This window comes from Belonocnema kinseyi, chromosome 7 (assembly GCF_010883055.1).
Source record: "Belonocnema kinseyi isolate 2016_QV_RU_SX_M_011 chromosome 7, B_treatae_v1, whole genome shotgun sequence".
Lineage (NCBI taxonomy): Eukaryota > Metazoa > Arthropoda > Insecta > Hymenoptera > Cynipidae > Belonocnema > Belonocnema kinseyi.
Window position 1 is genome coordinate 145,596,903 of NC_046663.1, and position 15,373 is coordinate 145,612,275.

General features: G+C 37.8%; 1 protein-coding gene across 1 annotated transcript in view; it reads left to right on the forward strand.

Moving 5' to 3' along the window:
* The window catches only part of LOC117176142 (non-canonical poly(A) RNA polymerase protein Trf4-1-like), a 147,610-nt gene that overhangs the window by 23,304 nt on the left and 108,933 nt on the right, over positions 1–15,373 (forward strand). Inside the window, exons 2-3 of the mRNA XM_033366222.1 lie at positions 8,291–8,461; positions 8,644–9,001. Of these exons, the coding sequence (XP_033222113.1) occupies positions 8,291–8,461; positions 8,644–9,001 (529 nt within the window). The remainder of the gene's footprint in view (positions 1–8,290; positions 8,462–8,643; positions 9,002–15,373) is intronic.

Consider the following 15,373-nt stretch of genomic DNA (forward strand, 5'->3'; position numbering starts at 1 on the left):
ATACGCCAATTAGCACAAATGGTAAGTTCCGACAGTGCCTACAAGTGTGCCTACTGGCCGCTAAATGGCAATACCGGTTTCATATGTATACACCTGGTAGGCTCTAGAAGATTACAGGAATTAGAATAACAATAAATTGGTCTTTACAGTTTCCAAAAATTGGATACATACAATTAAAAAACCTCATCACATTGTTTAGAGAAAAATAACGATATTTGTAACACGGAAGTCAATAGCAGATAGTGAGATTTTTAAGCAGAAGGCAGTTGATTTTGCCAGGGAAGTGAAGTCTTTGATAGAGCTGTACGGAGTTCAAAATGTTCATAATACGGATCAAAGTGGCTCTCAATTGGTGTTGCATTCAGGAAGAAGTTTAGAACTGGAGGATCAAAAAATTTTGAGTGTGTTGTACAATCTATATCTTCGATCACGCACAGCTACACAATTTAACCTATGATCAGTGCTGATGGAATATTGTTGTCTCCATTATTTATGTTCCTAAAAGAACCAAGTAGAAAGTTTGTCCAGTAGTAGAGCATCTAATGTATTCGTAACAAATGGTTAAAAGTCCAATTCCATGATTATCATTGCAGTGGACTGTATTTTAATAAAATTTGACTCTCATATCCCTAACGGCTTATTCCAAATAAAGTACGAACACTAATGAGTAACTGTTAATTTTATTGTACCTGATTGAATGCAATCACTGCATTTTTACAAAATCATTTAATAATCGTGAAAACAAGTGTTTCATAGCCAAAATAAGTATACGACTTACAATGTGCATAATGGCCGACGATGTCGTTATAATTGCTCGACGTGATGGTCCGTAACGAGAGAGAGTATTCGTATGAATGCTACGTAAGAAGACCACGAAAGTCGGTACGTTGAAACAGGTGGTGACGTTGTTACCTATAAATCAACTAATCATTCAAATCAGCTCCATTTTCCTAAATAATTTATAATAGGAGAGTTCATATTTTATCATTTATGCTAGGCGCATAAACAATGGTATAGAAGTGGTTATGTAGAGCGCAGGACACAAGATTTTGAAAATCCCGTGGATTTGGCGTTTGGAGAATCTTCACAAGTAAAATGTGCTTGTTGTGAGAAACACCAGTTATTAGATGTTCCTCGTTTAAAAAGTCATTGTGTGTCAAATATTTCTTTCACGATCATAATATGTGTAATAAATATGAAGAATAATATATCGTAGAATCTATGTAACTGCAGTAAAACTATCATTTTCTACAACAAATTATAGGAAATGAATAAAATAAATTGCTGTCAAATTTTTTATAACATACTAATTAATTTGCAGCATTAAAAATGCTTAATGAATGTGAAACGTGCTTTGAGGTTGGCTTAACCCCTCCGAATTAGAACAGGGGTGGCTCATGTCGATAGACTGCAATGTTTTCTATTATAACAATATTTCCCTCGTCTTTGAAAGGTGATTTTACCACCTAAATATGAAGTCTTGCATGTATAAAAAATACGTGTACCTTATTCTTTAGTGCAACATACTTCAGAACGATTCAAATCTAGGGCGAGAACTTGGGTAACCTTCCGTATAAAAAAAAGTAAATAGACGAAAGTTTTTTAACCAAAAAAAGCTATAAGTTTGCTATTAATCATTTTTTGTTGCGATACGTAGTTTTTGTTTTAATCGTAAAAAATAACATTGAAAGTAGAAAAACTTAATTTGGAAAAAACGACACAATCTACGAAAAAAATTAGTAAACAAAAATTGCGCACCTAAAATACATCTACACATTTTTTATTAATCACTTTTTGATAGGACGCGTAGTTTTGGTTTTGATCGTAAAAACTACCTTAAAAATAAAATTTCAACTTTTGTAGAAAACGACAAAAAGTACGAAAATAAACTGATAGAAAGAAGTTGTTTATCCAAAAAGAGATACATATTTATTATAATTTATTACATTCTCATAACTAATGATTGAAAAAGTATTATAATTATCCGAAATTTAACACCACTATTTTGCAATGGATCTTCACGTTTTAAGATCCCCTGAAGCCGACAAATAAAGGTTTGCCCATGGCGTGTGTCTGTCCGTCCCTCTGTAAACACGACATCTCTAATAAAAATGAACGGATAAAATTGAGCATTGGCACACTTTTTTTAGGTCCTAAAAGAAAGATCGAGTTCGTTATTCAGCATTCTTTGATCAACGGTTATGGGTTTATTTATCGAAAATGCTTGTCAAAAGTAAAATATTTCGCTTTTACGCCAAGCGACGAGAGATACGTGAAAACAGGTTAAAAGTAGGATTCAGGTCTTTTTAAATATCTACAATTTTTGTTTGAATTATTTTTCGATAGTATGACGTTTTTAGGTTTTATGCATCGAAAATGAATACGTCGAAAATTCTAATTTGGAGCCAAACGACGGCAGATAAGTAAAAAAGTTTAAGGAAAGAATTGTAGCTTTGAAAAATTCCTATATATTTTCCGTCAACCATTTTTTGATGAACTTGATATTTTGGTTTTAGTTTTCAAGTTAGAAGTTTCAACTTCTAAAAAAGTATAAAAAAGCTTCTAAAAGTCTTCCATTCCTACAACATTTTTTTCGACCATTTTTAGTTAGTACTTTTTATTTTGGTTTTTTGATATGGGTATAAATCCAAGTTTTTATTTTATATTGTGAAATTTATATGCAAAATTAAGAATTTCCATATTATGCCAAAAAACGCGAGGTACGTAAAAATTCTAAAAGAAGGCATGTAGAGCTTACAGAACTTCAAGCAAATTCATCTTAAATTATATAAACTTAATTACGTAAAAAATTTAGAATGTTAAGATGCATAAAAATACTGGTATTTAAAAGGGATTTTTTATTATGAAGTTGCATTCAAGCATCCTAAGTGCAAAGAATAAGTAACCGAGCGCGAAGCGCGCGATCCGACAAGCGCACGCCTTAGGTGCTCTCAAATTTTCGAGTGAAGTGATCCACACGGGCATGACGCTACGAAAACGTGCCCCAGCGGGCAACTTTACGACATCCTATGTCCTTGTCGTTATCTAACGACGTTTTTACGACATCGCAAAGACACCGTAATGACATAGACATATGATGTAAGGTTTTCTCAAAGATGACGAAACTATATCGTAAAGACGTCGCCAAATTTTGTGCCCACTGGGTCTTCATGGAACGGGCATATTATATGTGTGAGTAATATTCAGGGTATCGAAAAAGCCTGGAAAAACCTGCCCAGATCAATTATTCAAATGGATCAAGGTAATTCTTGGAGTAACTTTTAACGAGAAGTCTAATGTGATCTTCAATTCGACCTTCAACTTGACCTTAAAGGTCATTTCAAAGTCAAATTTGTGTTTGCATGAAATTATACAATATAAAACGGAGTGTTTAAAGGTTATAGATGCCGTGAGTGTCTCCTGGTTGTCATCGGAATAGTGACCCTTGCTCTTAATATCTCACGCGTGTCATTTAATACTTTCCCGTTTCCTTGAGCAAAACAACTTCTAGTGACGGGTAAGAATGACCATGTCACAAGTTCAAGGTTCAATTGAAGGTCATTGGATTTTTTTGTTAAAAGTTACTCTAAGAATGGCCTTGACCCATTTGAATAATATTTTACCTGGCCAGTTATTTAGGTGCTTCCCGACTTTTTGGTTACCCTGTATACACTGCCGTGCAAAAGTTACCGGTAACTTGGCATTTGAACCCTCTAGGACCTTTCCTCAAGCATATCTGCCAATTTCCAGAGGTAAACCGCCCAGGAAATATCCCTTCGCAAATCGTTTCTAATAAGGCAGCAGAAGACTAGTCTCGATCAGTGGTAGGGGAAGTGTGTGACATGGTGATCGTTAGAGAAAAATGCTGTTTTTAGTTTATCTTTTAAGGTCTGTATCCATCTAATATAGGAATACTGGATTCTCGTGCGCGGAGTTATCGCAAAATTGACAGGAGCTACAAGGGAATCGGTTAAGTGGTACATTAAGGTTCTCTTAAAACACTTCAAAAAGAATTTCTCTAACTGTACTGTTGGTTTATTTGGCGTGATTGACCCGAAGGGATATTTCCTGGACGGTTTACATTTAAAAAATTGCAGATCTGATTTCGAAAAGGCACTTGTGAGTTTGATTATCAAATATCCGAAAACTTTTGCACGGCAATGAAATTGGTGTATAGAAGTGGAGACCGAAAGCTGAATGGAACCTGCATGAGGAGTCTTAATAGTAGGCAGTCTGATAAGTACCTGAAAATTCTAAGAGATGGCATTAGTATTCACTAATGTGAACCATTTTCGTCGAGCTTGATCCTTCAAATGACGCCTGTCAAAACTTCAGCCATTTATGTTTACGCATTTACAAGTTACAGCACTGAGAAGCGACTAACCTCCGAGTTTTTTTTAATATGGAAAAATCTGAGTTTCGAGTTTTGATCAAACACTACTATCTTCGCAAGAAAACGATATCCGAGACCAAGGCCAAGCTGGATAAGTATTACCCGGACTCTGCACCGTCGATTGTAACAATACATAAGTGGTTTACCGAGTTTCGTTGTGGCCGTATGAGCACAGTTGATGCTGAACGATCTGGGCGCCCAAAAGAGGTCACTACACCAGAAAATGTCGAAAAAATCCATGATATGATGTTGAATGATCCCAAAGTGAAATTGAGAGATGTAGCTAATGCTGTAGGCATATCATTGGAACGTATGGGCAATATCGTGCATTTAGCTTTGGGCATGAAGAAGCTCTGCGCGCGATGGGTGCCGCGTTTGCTCACAGTGGACCAAAAACGAATTCGTGTGACAACTTCCCAGCAGAATTTGGCATTATTTTCGCGTAAGCCGACCGAGTTTTTGCGCCGATTCATAACCATGGATGAACCCTGGATCCACTGCTACACTCCTGAGTCAACGCAACAGGCAAAACAATGGGTTCCACCGGGCCCAAGTGCTCCGAAGCGTCCAAAAACGCAACAATGGGTCGGAAAGGTTATGGCCTCCGTATTTTGGGATGCACATGGCATAATATTCGTGGACTATCTTGAAAAAGGTAAAACCATAACCGGAGCATACTATTCAACATTATTGGACCGATTGAAAATCGAAATCGCCGAAAAACGACCGCATTTGAAGAAGAAAAAACCGCTTTATCATCACGACAATGCGCCTGTTCATTCATGCTTAGTTTCACAAGCAAAATTGCATGAGATCGGCTTCGAATTGGTTCCTCAGCCACCGTATTCACCAGACCTGGCCCCCAGCGACTATTACTTGTTCCCTAACCTGAAGATATGGCTCACCAGTAAGCATTTTTACTCAAATGAGGAGCTCATAGCAGAAAAACTGAGGCATATTTTGGAGACCTTCCGATCGAGTGCTTTTCGGACGGTATCAAAAAATTAGAAAATCGTTAGACTCGCTGTATCGACCTAAAAGGAAAGTATGTTGAAAAATAAAACCGACTTTGGCCGAAAAAACGTCTCCGTGTTTCATTTTTCAGGGATTTATCAGACTGCCTAGTAAGTGACTCTGGGGTAACGGGATACGTTGCAAATTCCGAATAAATTTATTTGCTCTAAAAATAACAAAACTCTAGTAATTTCTTCATATTTTTTAAGCATCCAATTTTTTATTCTTATTTTAATAAATATTTAATGAATTCGTTCAGTGTCAAGTCATTTGCCTCGTGTCGTTGGGCTGAACATTTCGAGTAAAACTTTGTCGCACATCTGAATATTTTTTTAAAAACTCGTTGACCATCAGCCATTAAGTTTGTTGATAAAAGGGGAGGGTGGAGGAAGGCAGGGCGGGTAATATGGGTTGTTAGGGGAGGTGACATGGACGAGGGAGGCGATAGAGAAGTATCAGGAGCAGTTGGGAAAGGTAAGCTTTAAGGGGGAGTCGGTGGAAGAGATTTGGGAGGGCCTGAAAGAGAAAGTGAAATGTTGTGTGCAAAGGAATGTATTTAGAAAGAAGAAGGAAGAAATGGCAAAGCCGGGGTGGACGTGTGGGAGATAATTAATTTGTTTAGGAAACGTAGGGTGGGGATAAGTGAGATGATAAGGAGTGAGGAATGGAGGTAATTTTTTAAAGATTCATTTCAGGGAACAGATACACGGAAGAAAGATGAGGGGATTAGAAGAACGAGAGAGGTAGATGGAGATGAGCTGAATGACGAGGAGATAAAGAAGCAGGTAAGGCAGTTAAAAAGGTCTAGATGGGGTAGAGATCGAATCGTGGCTTTAGTGAAGAAAGGTGTACTATCGACAATATTTACTTCTTTCTGCACGTGGTGGATAGAAAATTAGACGTAAATGGTGCGAAAGTGTACGCGTTTTTTTTTGTAGATCTAAAAGACACGTTTCCTTCGGTGAAGAAGATACTTGGATAAAAATATGTTAAAGTTCAATGCGGAACAGTTAGAGATTATTGTGTTCAGGAAAGGAAGTGGGAGGGATAAGGGAGAACAGCAGAAGTGGGAAGGAAAGGCGGTACAGGAGGTAAAAGGGTTTGTGTACCTGGGCTTTCTATTTCTGAGGAATGGGGAAGCAGATTGTTACATAAAAACGTGAGAAGAGCAAATGTGGTGGTAAGGCAGGTATGGGGTTTGGGAAAGGAGTTGTTCGCAGGTGATTTTGAAGGAGAATAAAATTGTTCGATTCGCTAGTGATGAGCGTCTTGTTTTATGAAGTGGATTTGTGGGAATGGAAGTTAAGCAAGGAGGTAAATAGGATACAGGACAGGTATGTACAGTGACGACTCGGGTTGGTAAGGAATACGCCGAACTATATTGTTAGGAGGGAGACAGGAAGAACGAGTTAGGGGATTAATACGGGAAGTCGAGCGTGTAAATATGAGGAGACATTTTTGGAAGAGAATGAAGTAAGCTGCTTAGGAAGTGTTGGTGAGAGAAGGAAAGCAGACGTAGGGGTGGGAACATGGAGGTGGAAAGGGAAAGGTATATTAGAACAAATGGATTGCTGATTGATGACGTGAGAAGGATGCACGTGGAAGGAATGTATATGAGTTAGTTAACAGAAATGGCATGGAGAGAGAGAAGGAAGCAGAGGACGAGTTAATAAGAGAGTCAAGGTTTAACAGGAACTATACGTGGATTATGCCAAGGGATAGAGCGCAATATTTGTGTGAGAAAAGAGAGAAAGGAAGTCGGGAACTTATAGCGAGGATGGGATTGTGGATGCATGGAGGATTATAATAGGTTCTGGCTTTCTAGTCAGAAGAAGATGGGTGAATTGCGTGGGAAGGTGGATGCAAAAGTGGAGCACTGGTTGGGGGACTGTTAAGAGGTGGAAATGAGTGGGATAAGCATGGAGGTTTTGTTGCATGAAAAGGGAGACAAAAGGGCAGTAGCATGGGGAAAGGGGTGTTATGTAAGATGGAGATAAAGAGAATGAAAGACGAAGAGGAATGGAGAAGGAAATATCATTCACGGCCGGGATGCTTCCATTTTCGATATCTGACGCAATGCTCCAGATTCATTTCGTTTCACAAAAATATGCACAAATAAAGTTTTCCAGGTTTTATAAGTCATGAAACTATGTAACCATCCACAAAAATGTAGTAAGTATCACGGTTATCAAGCGATTAATATGGACCGTCAAAATGACTTTCTTTTCTGACACATGTTGAATACATATATGTTGAATACATGCCTTATAAACAGGTACATTGCATTATCTACATTCAGTTTCCTAAGTTTCTTGTCATTCGGAGAACAATGTGTTTCTTTATTTTTACACATAAATTCCTCACACATACCTGGCATTTTGAAAATAGTGCTTTAAATTAGCACATCAACACTGCGTTATCACGGACTGACATAATGCGAATAGTAGATGTTGCCATCGTTGGAGCTGCTGTATGGTTTGTCTCCAAGCTCACTAGTACTACATTCACCACTAATTGTGTACGATAAATATGGCTAATCATACTACTATTGACACGGATATATCCCCTTTTGTAACCCGCCTGATGCGTGTCAATAGTGGTACCAACAGCCAAATTTTCAGCAGCACCGATAGCCAAATTTTTAGTGGTACGAATATACGTGCCTAGCAAGGAATTATCTACACAGGAATCCGTCTATAATTTTTAAACATCGTTCGAATAAGGTTCTAATTCAAAATTGTTTATTTTTTCAACTTTCTGACAAAAAAACGTAGAAATAAATTATTTTTTATTTAAATTTGCTTCCTGCATCCATGCTATGAAGCCACTGAATTAAGTTGACCAATTTTTTTCTCAATTTGAATTGTTTCTTTTTTTCAACAGGTTGCATGAAGAGATTGAAGATTTCTTTGCATATATGTGCCCATCTACTGAAGAACATACTTTACGATTACGCGTGGTTAAAAGAATAGAACAAATTATTAATGAACTATGGCCAGATTCTAAAGTTGAAGTATTCGGAAGTTTTCGGACTGGCTTGTATTTACCAACAAGGTGTGGTGAATGTTTTAATATGGCTAAGTTTTAAATTATGCGTGCATCCTTACAATATCTCTCTGGTTATAAAAAAGAATTTACACTTTCCATAAATGTCACATAAGTTACTATTGAAACAATTACGATATTTAGGCTCTTTGATTCTAATAAAATTAAATTTTCATTGAATTTGTTTTTAGTGATATTGATTTAGTTGTAATCGGAATCTGGTCAAATTTGCCACTTCGGACACTTGAACGTGCGCTACTAGATCAAAATATAGCTGAACCTTCATCTATCAAAGTATTGGATAAAGCGAGTGTTCCAATCGTAAAACTTACTGATAAGGAAACTGAAATAAAAGTCGATATCAGCTTTAACATGAATAATGGCGTTAAATCAGCCGAATTGATCAAGTCTTTCAAGCGCCGATTCCCAGTTTTGGAAAAATTAGTCATGGTACTCAAACAGTTTTTGTTGCAACGTGATCTTAATGAAGTTTTTACAGGTGGAATTTCATCTTACAGTTTAATTCTTATGACCATCAGTTTTCTGCAGGTAAGAATTTGTTAAAAATAATATTTTAAGAATCTGTAGCTACGGGCATGCTATTTCACTAGCTCTTCACTTGATACAGGAATTTATGTTTTTTTTTAAGTTAGAAAATAACGAGATCTGGTGCAAATTTAACATTTGTTCTTTAAAATATTTGCAAAACATAAAATACATTAAAAAAAATAATGATTTAGCACTTCTGTAGAAGTTTCTTAATTCACATAACATGCATGACACTTGTAACCTTATACATTGATAAGAGTGCAATTCCAACCAAATCTAAGCGAGGAACTGCATTTTATATGTGCTTCAGCGAAATTAGACACGAAGTAGGCCAACTTAGGAGGAGACTTCGATTTGGGAGGACCACAGGTTGATATAGTTGCACATTATACAAGAATTTGCACCTCTAACGCCGTATATGTTGCGTGCGTTCAAATGCATAGGTAAAACTTTGTTTTACAGGTGTTCTATTAGTGCTCGAAGATCATTTGTGATGTTCATCTTAGATAGAGAATGCCTTTAGGGTGGTTCTACATGTTTGAACTCTAGTAAAAAACAACTAAAATTCCAGTCAAGGTGCTGCAGTTTTTCTGGGATTTCGCTGTTCACATCAATGTGACCAATATCCAGATGTGGTTCTATTGGATCTGATACTTCATGTTTATTATTACTAGCACCTATGCCTTCAGCTTCAATCAGCTCTTCGTTGTCCACATCTTCCAAGGGGAGTTCATCAGTAGGAAGATACTGTTCCACTCTCTTTTTAATGGCAATATTTCAACAGCTGAAAGCAAGCTGTTTACAGATTGAGCGTTTTTTATTTGCTAGATTCTGCTCATTCTTGCGTCTAGCTCTGGGTACTTAATTAAGAATATTCGATGATGTTCTGTCCTAACACTTTGTCTACTTTTCTTTGCCAAAAAATAAACCGCCTAATATCTCTTTTCATTTGACACCTCGAATGAAGAGTTCAGAAGCATGGGTCGAAGAAAGGAACGAGCGTGCAGCAGCAATATTAAAGAACCGCCTAATGCTTTCTGCTACTTGTTTTCCGACAAAAAAAATGTCTAAAAAATATCACGATTTTCACCAAAAATAAGATCTCTCAGAGTAAGCAGCCTTATCATTGTATGCACGGTCCTACAAGGACTGACGAACCCTTTCCCTAACTGCTCGTGGAAACAACAATGACAATGACACAGTAGTTCGACCAACAGTGTCGATCATCCTAGAGTTCCGAGTGCTGAAAATAATTTATATGAAAATACTACGACGAATGGACGAAACGCCCACATTGAGTCGACGAGTCAATTCAAGGATGAATTGCTGGACTGCTACGATGCCAGGATTATACCTGTTAAAGGAGACTTTATGATGCGTATGCACACTCTGGGGGGCCAAAAACACCCAGAGCTTTAGCACGTTTCGCATCATTCATTGTGAAATCAACGTGCCTACCTCAACCACTACATGAACAAGCTAAAGACGAAGATCAAGAAGCGGCATTGAGACCAACCGCGGAAAGCAGGCACCTTCTGAAAGATGATAGAGATTTCAGGCTGATTTAAATCATTGGCTAATACCGACGACGCAGTTGAAATAAGATAATAATAAAATCCGCTTTAAGGAGTTTTGCGACAACCTTATAACATCTGAGGAGGAATGTCCATCAATCAATGCTGAAGTGGTGAAAAAAACACTGAGGGGTTTGAAGAGCCTTTCCGCTGCTGGACCTGATGCGGCCAAAACAAAGTGTAACAGGATGCCGAGAGAACCTGCTATTTTACAGGTGCGTTTGCAAAGACGCAGCAGCCCATCGACGTGTCCTATCAATGGCGTGGATTGACTACTGGAAAGTTTTTCATTCAACCTCTCATAGACTTATCATCTGTTTGTTGGAGAGCTTGAAGGTTCATCCACATTCAGTGAGATGCTTAGAGAGATTGATGCCCCTTTGGGAAACTATATTTACTATCTTATCTGAAAAATTTTGAGTGACAACGAACAGCGTCACCTTTGATAGGGCACTGTTAGAAATATGTTGAACATTCCACCACTTTTCAACCACTTATGTGGTTGAAATCTCTTTCATTCACAGAATTGAAATTAAATTCAATCAGATGTATTTGAAAATTAATGAAGATGCGCATGCATCCATGCGCCATTATACTTCTCGCGAAGCTAGACCCCAACATGACAAAGTCCCGCGACTCCTTCTTTCGGTCGAGAGATCCATAAAAATAACAAAGGACATGCGTATAATCTTTAGTAAAAGAAGCAGCTTTCAAGAAAAAAAGATACGTAGGAATAATATTATTCCAATCAGAAAATTTCATTTATACTGTCGGTACTAACTGCTGTATGCTCTTTTAGGTTATGATTTCAAAAACGAGTATCGAAAAGTTGGTCTATAAGCGGACGCAAAATTCATAATAGTAATATAATTCCAATGTACCTTATGCTTTTTTTCAAAGCTGCTTATTTTTCTAAATATTATATATGCACTTTATTAATCTCATGGATCTCATGACACAAAAGTGCGAAGTAATTCCTGATTCCTTATCAGAATTATTTTGTTACAGTTAGTGAATTGCAAAGCACATTATTTTTTAGGAATATTTATGGGTTTTATTTAAGATTTAGGATTATTTAAAAATCTTGAATCAAACTTACTGAATTCCCTGAAAAATTAAACTTGCTTGAAAATTCACTACTTGTGCCGAATACATTTTTTTTTGCTTTACTGAAATTTCAATTACATGTAGTTGAATTTTCAATGGGCATAAGGTCACTCGTGTACTATATATGGATAACCTAAAGATCTATGCTTATGGTAAAGGCAAACTTCAAGGTGCTTTAAGTATCGTCAAGTAGTACACAGGAGATATTGGTATGGACATTGGGTTGGACAAATGTGGAAACATTCGCCTGAAGAAAGAAAAGATTATTGGTGTTCCTGAGGACCCTGAGCTTGTGGATATAAGTGTTATTAGACATCTTGACACTGGAGAAACCTATACATGCCTGAGCGTGTCTCAAAGCCGCATTCAGGATTATAAATTTCACGCCATCAAGGCCGACGCTGACTTCTGAATCTCTAGTGACTTCATAATCGAATTGTTCTAGGTACAGCTTACATCGTTGCAAATGGTAGAGATCCTCTCCTAAAAATAGTCAGGAACCACAAGATGATTGGCAAAAGTGCTTTTCTTTACCAAGCCGCAGTGCAGGCGCCTGAGACCCTTTCTGAATTTTTACCTCAGAAGTAAGGAAAGTGCATTACTCCATCTAGGTGCTTCTTTTCTAAAGACCGAAGTAAAGAAAGCAGAGATAAAAAATTCCGCCAAGAGTTTTTGTGTGCTGTTTCTTGCAAAAAAAATAGCTAAAATTTACATTTTAAATCCACCGAGGGTCAGTTTGGTGTAAATTATGTCTACAATATGTGGTTCAACTTTCATGAAAATCGGTTGATTAGTTTTTGAGATACGATGAAGCTAGATTTTGAAAACGTTGTTTTGAGAAAAACGCGTTTAAACTTTTTTGAAGTGATTAAAAGGCAGATGATTAAAGGCAGAGGATTAAAAATACGTGTAAAGTTTTTTAGAGTGATTAAAACGCAGATGATTAAAGACATTAAAGACATGATTAAAGAGTGCTCGGATTTTCTCGAAATTTTTACGCAATATCTCTGACTATATATTCTTTCAAATAATGTCCAAGACTTCGAAAAATGAACTGAATTCGTGATTGAATTCTCGGCTTTGGCATACTACAACATCCCTGTCAAGGAGAAGAAAAGGAAAGGTATCAATAACCCAAAAGGGGGCGGCAAGAACTATTCGGTTAAAGTAATTGTCTTTGTGATCGGTGCTCTCGGAGGTGCGAAGCTATCACTGGTTCGTAACCTTAGAGCCATCCCCGTGTACCAAAAATATACCAAGGCACTGTCGAGATAGATGTTGAAAGCTATCATCCTTGGGGTCGCTTTGAATACTCAAGACACAGGAGGGTTTTGGCCGGCCTAGCGTTATAATTTCATCCTTTCCTGTTGCCACCCATCTCACTTTAGTGAAACGTGGTCATAGATGTGATTTACTTAATCTTAACTTGGTAAGATTACAAATATCAAGCCATTTCGAGCGCGGATATGGATCGGATGGGTGAACATCTGCGAGGTGGGAACAGGTTATGTATTCGCTGCATTTAAACTAACGTCGAGCGTGAGGTTTGATACCAAGCATGATTCGATGTATTGGTTCGAATGTTGCGTGCCTTCCAACTCGACTCTCGAGAAACCGACTGAACTTGGGAGGTAGTTTTCTGCAGCTTGCCTCTCCCCTGTGCCAATGTCCAGGCAAATACAAGTAAATATCATGAAGTTGGATGCAGCCGCGGGTTATCACTGGTTGGGACTAAATTCAGACTGTGATTCTAAGCCCAATTTAGTGAAAGCAATTTTTTACAGGCCCGTACCCAGTGAAGTAAATCAACCGATTAAGATCTCAGGTTGAGTTTGCATTCCGCCACACAATAGGTTTCTCTCAGGTGGAGACTACAGTTCGGTTGGAATTAGAAATAGGACCGAACTGAGGCCAGGACTAGGCAATGGCCCCGGAAAAACCTGAGACCCTTGTCTTAAATGCTCGGATCAACTAAGGAGGGACAGCATTAGTTGTTGGCAAGGAAGCTCACTGACAGATAGCCGTTATTGCTAACATGAGATTTGAGGTATGAAAAATCCGCTGAAAAATCTCAGGATGGACAAATTAGTTGAAGCTCATACTGCTCGCCCGAGAAAGACTTGCGAGCATATTGCACAGCTTCACTTTCAAATTTCAATGGCGAGACGGCGTGCTTCAAATGTTCAGTGCGCAATTAGTTACATAACATTAAGTAAAAAATACTCTTGTTAGCATTTACTTAGATTTTAGAAGTTGGCAACAGCTCCGTTGCGGTAGATAGGGAAGAAAGGGAGAGAAGATGGGCTGTCGAATCGATGGGCTCTCGTGTTTCCAACGTTTGGGCGAGATTTCGTAGTTCTGTAGAACAAGGGCCTTAGTGATATAGGCTCGGCCTTCGTGGCGTGGCTTTCGGCCTCCGTGGCGCGGTCTGAGCAACCAAAAATCTGAAGAACAGACGGGCCTTGTTATTTATAACCTATTTACAAATATATTCTTCAGTTTTGATAATAGTCTACGAGTCTATTCATTTATCCTGCACTAGAAAACAAAATAAAAGGGAATAGCGCAAGGCGACCTTACACTCCAAAAGTTATGACACTTGGTCGAAGCTTACGGAAAGCAAATAACACACTAAACAAATGTAAACTGCTGGCCATCAGGCAGCACTGGACGCTAAAAATACGGTCTCTTTAAACAGCAAAATAGCGCCTCGAACGGAGAGTAAGGTGGTTTCAGAAAAATTGCACCTTTTCTAGTTATCCTTCTTGCCTATTGAATAAAACGTCATACGCCTTTAAAAAACCGCCTAGTCGAGAATGGATTCAAGTATTCTGGATGAAATTATATGCAAGTACTTATCAGCTGAATGAAGACACTTCAGATATATTACTCATATAATTTGCCAAAGGCAAAGGTTGCAAGGTCCAGAGAAAGAGTATCCAGTAATTACTGCTCAATAAGTAAGGAAAATTATCTGTAGAACGAAGAATTTTTTAGCGTCACGGCCAAATAAAATCAACAACTTTTGTTTGAAGAAGTTCACTCCTACACATCAATATCTAGCTCACATATACACTACTTTTTTGACGGAGAAAAACCTATCCCGCAGCATTTAGTGGAAGAACGGACGGTACTGGTCCCTAAAACCGGAGATAGGACGAATAAAAAGAGTATTAGAGTGCACAAGCAAAAAAAGAAGTTAGTGAAGGAGGGGATACACGTGTATGAAATGAGGAATGTGAACAAAAGAAGAAGGAAGTGAGAAGGGAATTAAGAAAATAGAGAAAAGAGACATGTATCGGAGAAAAGAGACAGGTAGTGACGAAAAACATAGGTGAAAAAGATAGAGTAAACTGAGTTGTGTAATAAAAAAAAGTAAACAAAAGACGAGGAAAATAAAAGGATTGTAGAATCGTCAAAGAAGGCTCGGTGGAAGAAGAGGCTTAGAAGGTGGTACATAGAGAGAGAAGCAGAAGGAAAAGAGTAAACAAGGATATTTAGATGGTAGAATAGAAAAAAATATTTTATGGAATTGCTAAGAGGGGTAGAGAGGAAAGTTAGGAAAGGTATGGGCATGGATAATGTGCAATAGAGTGTAACATTTCAATTGTTATACGTATTTCCCACAATAATAGAATGATAGAATAATTGTTATATTATTACCCTATATTATTACCGTATTTTTTTATTG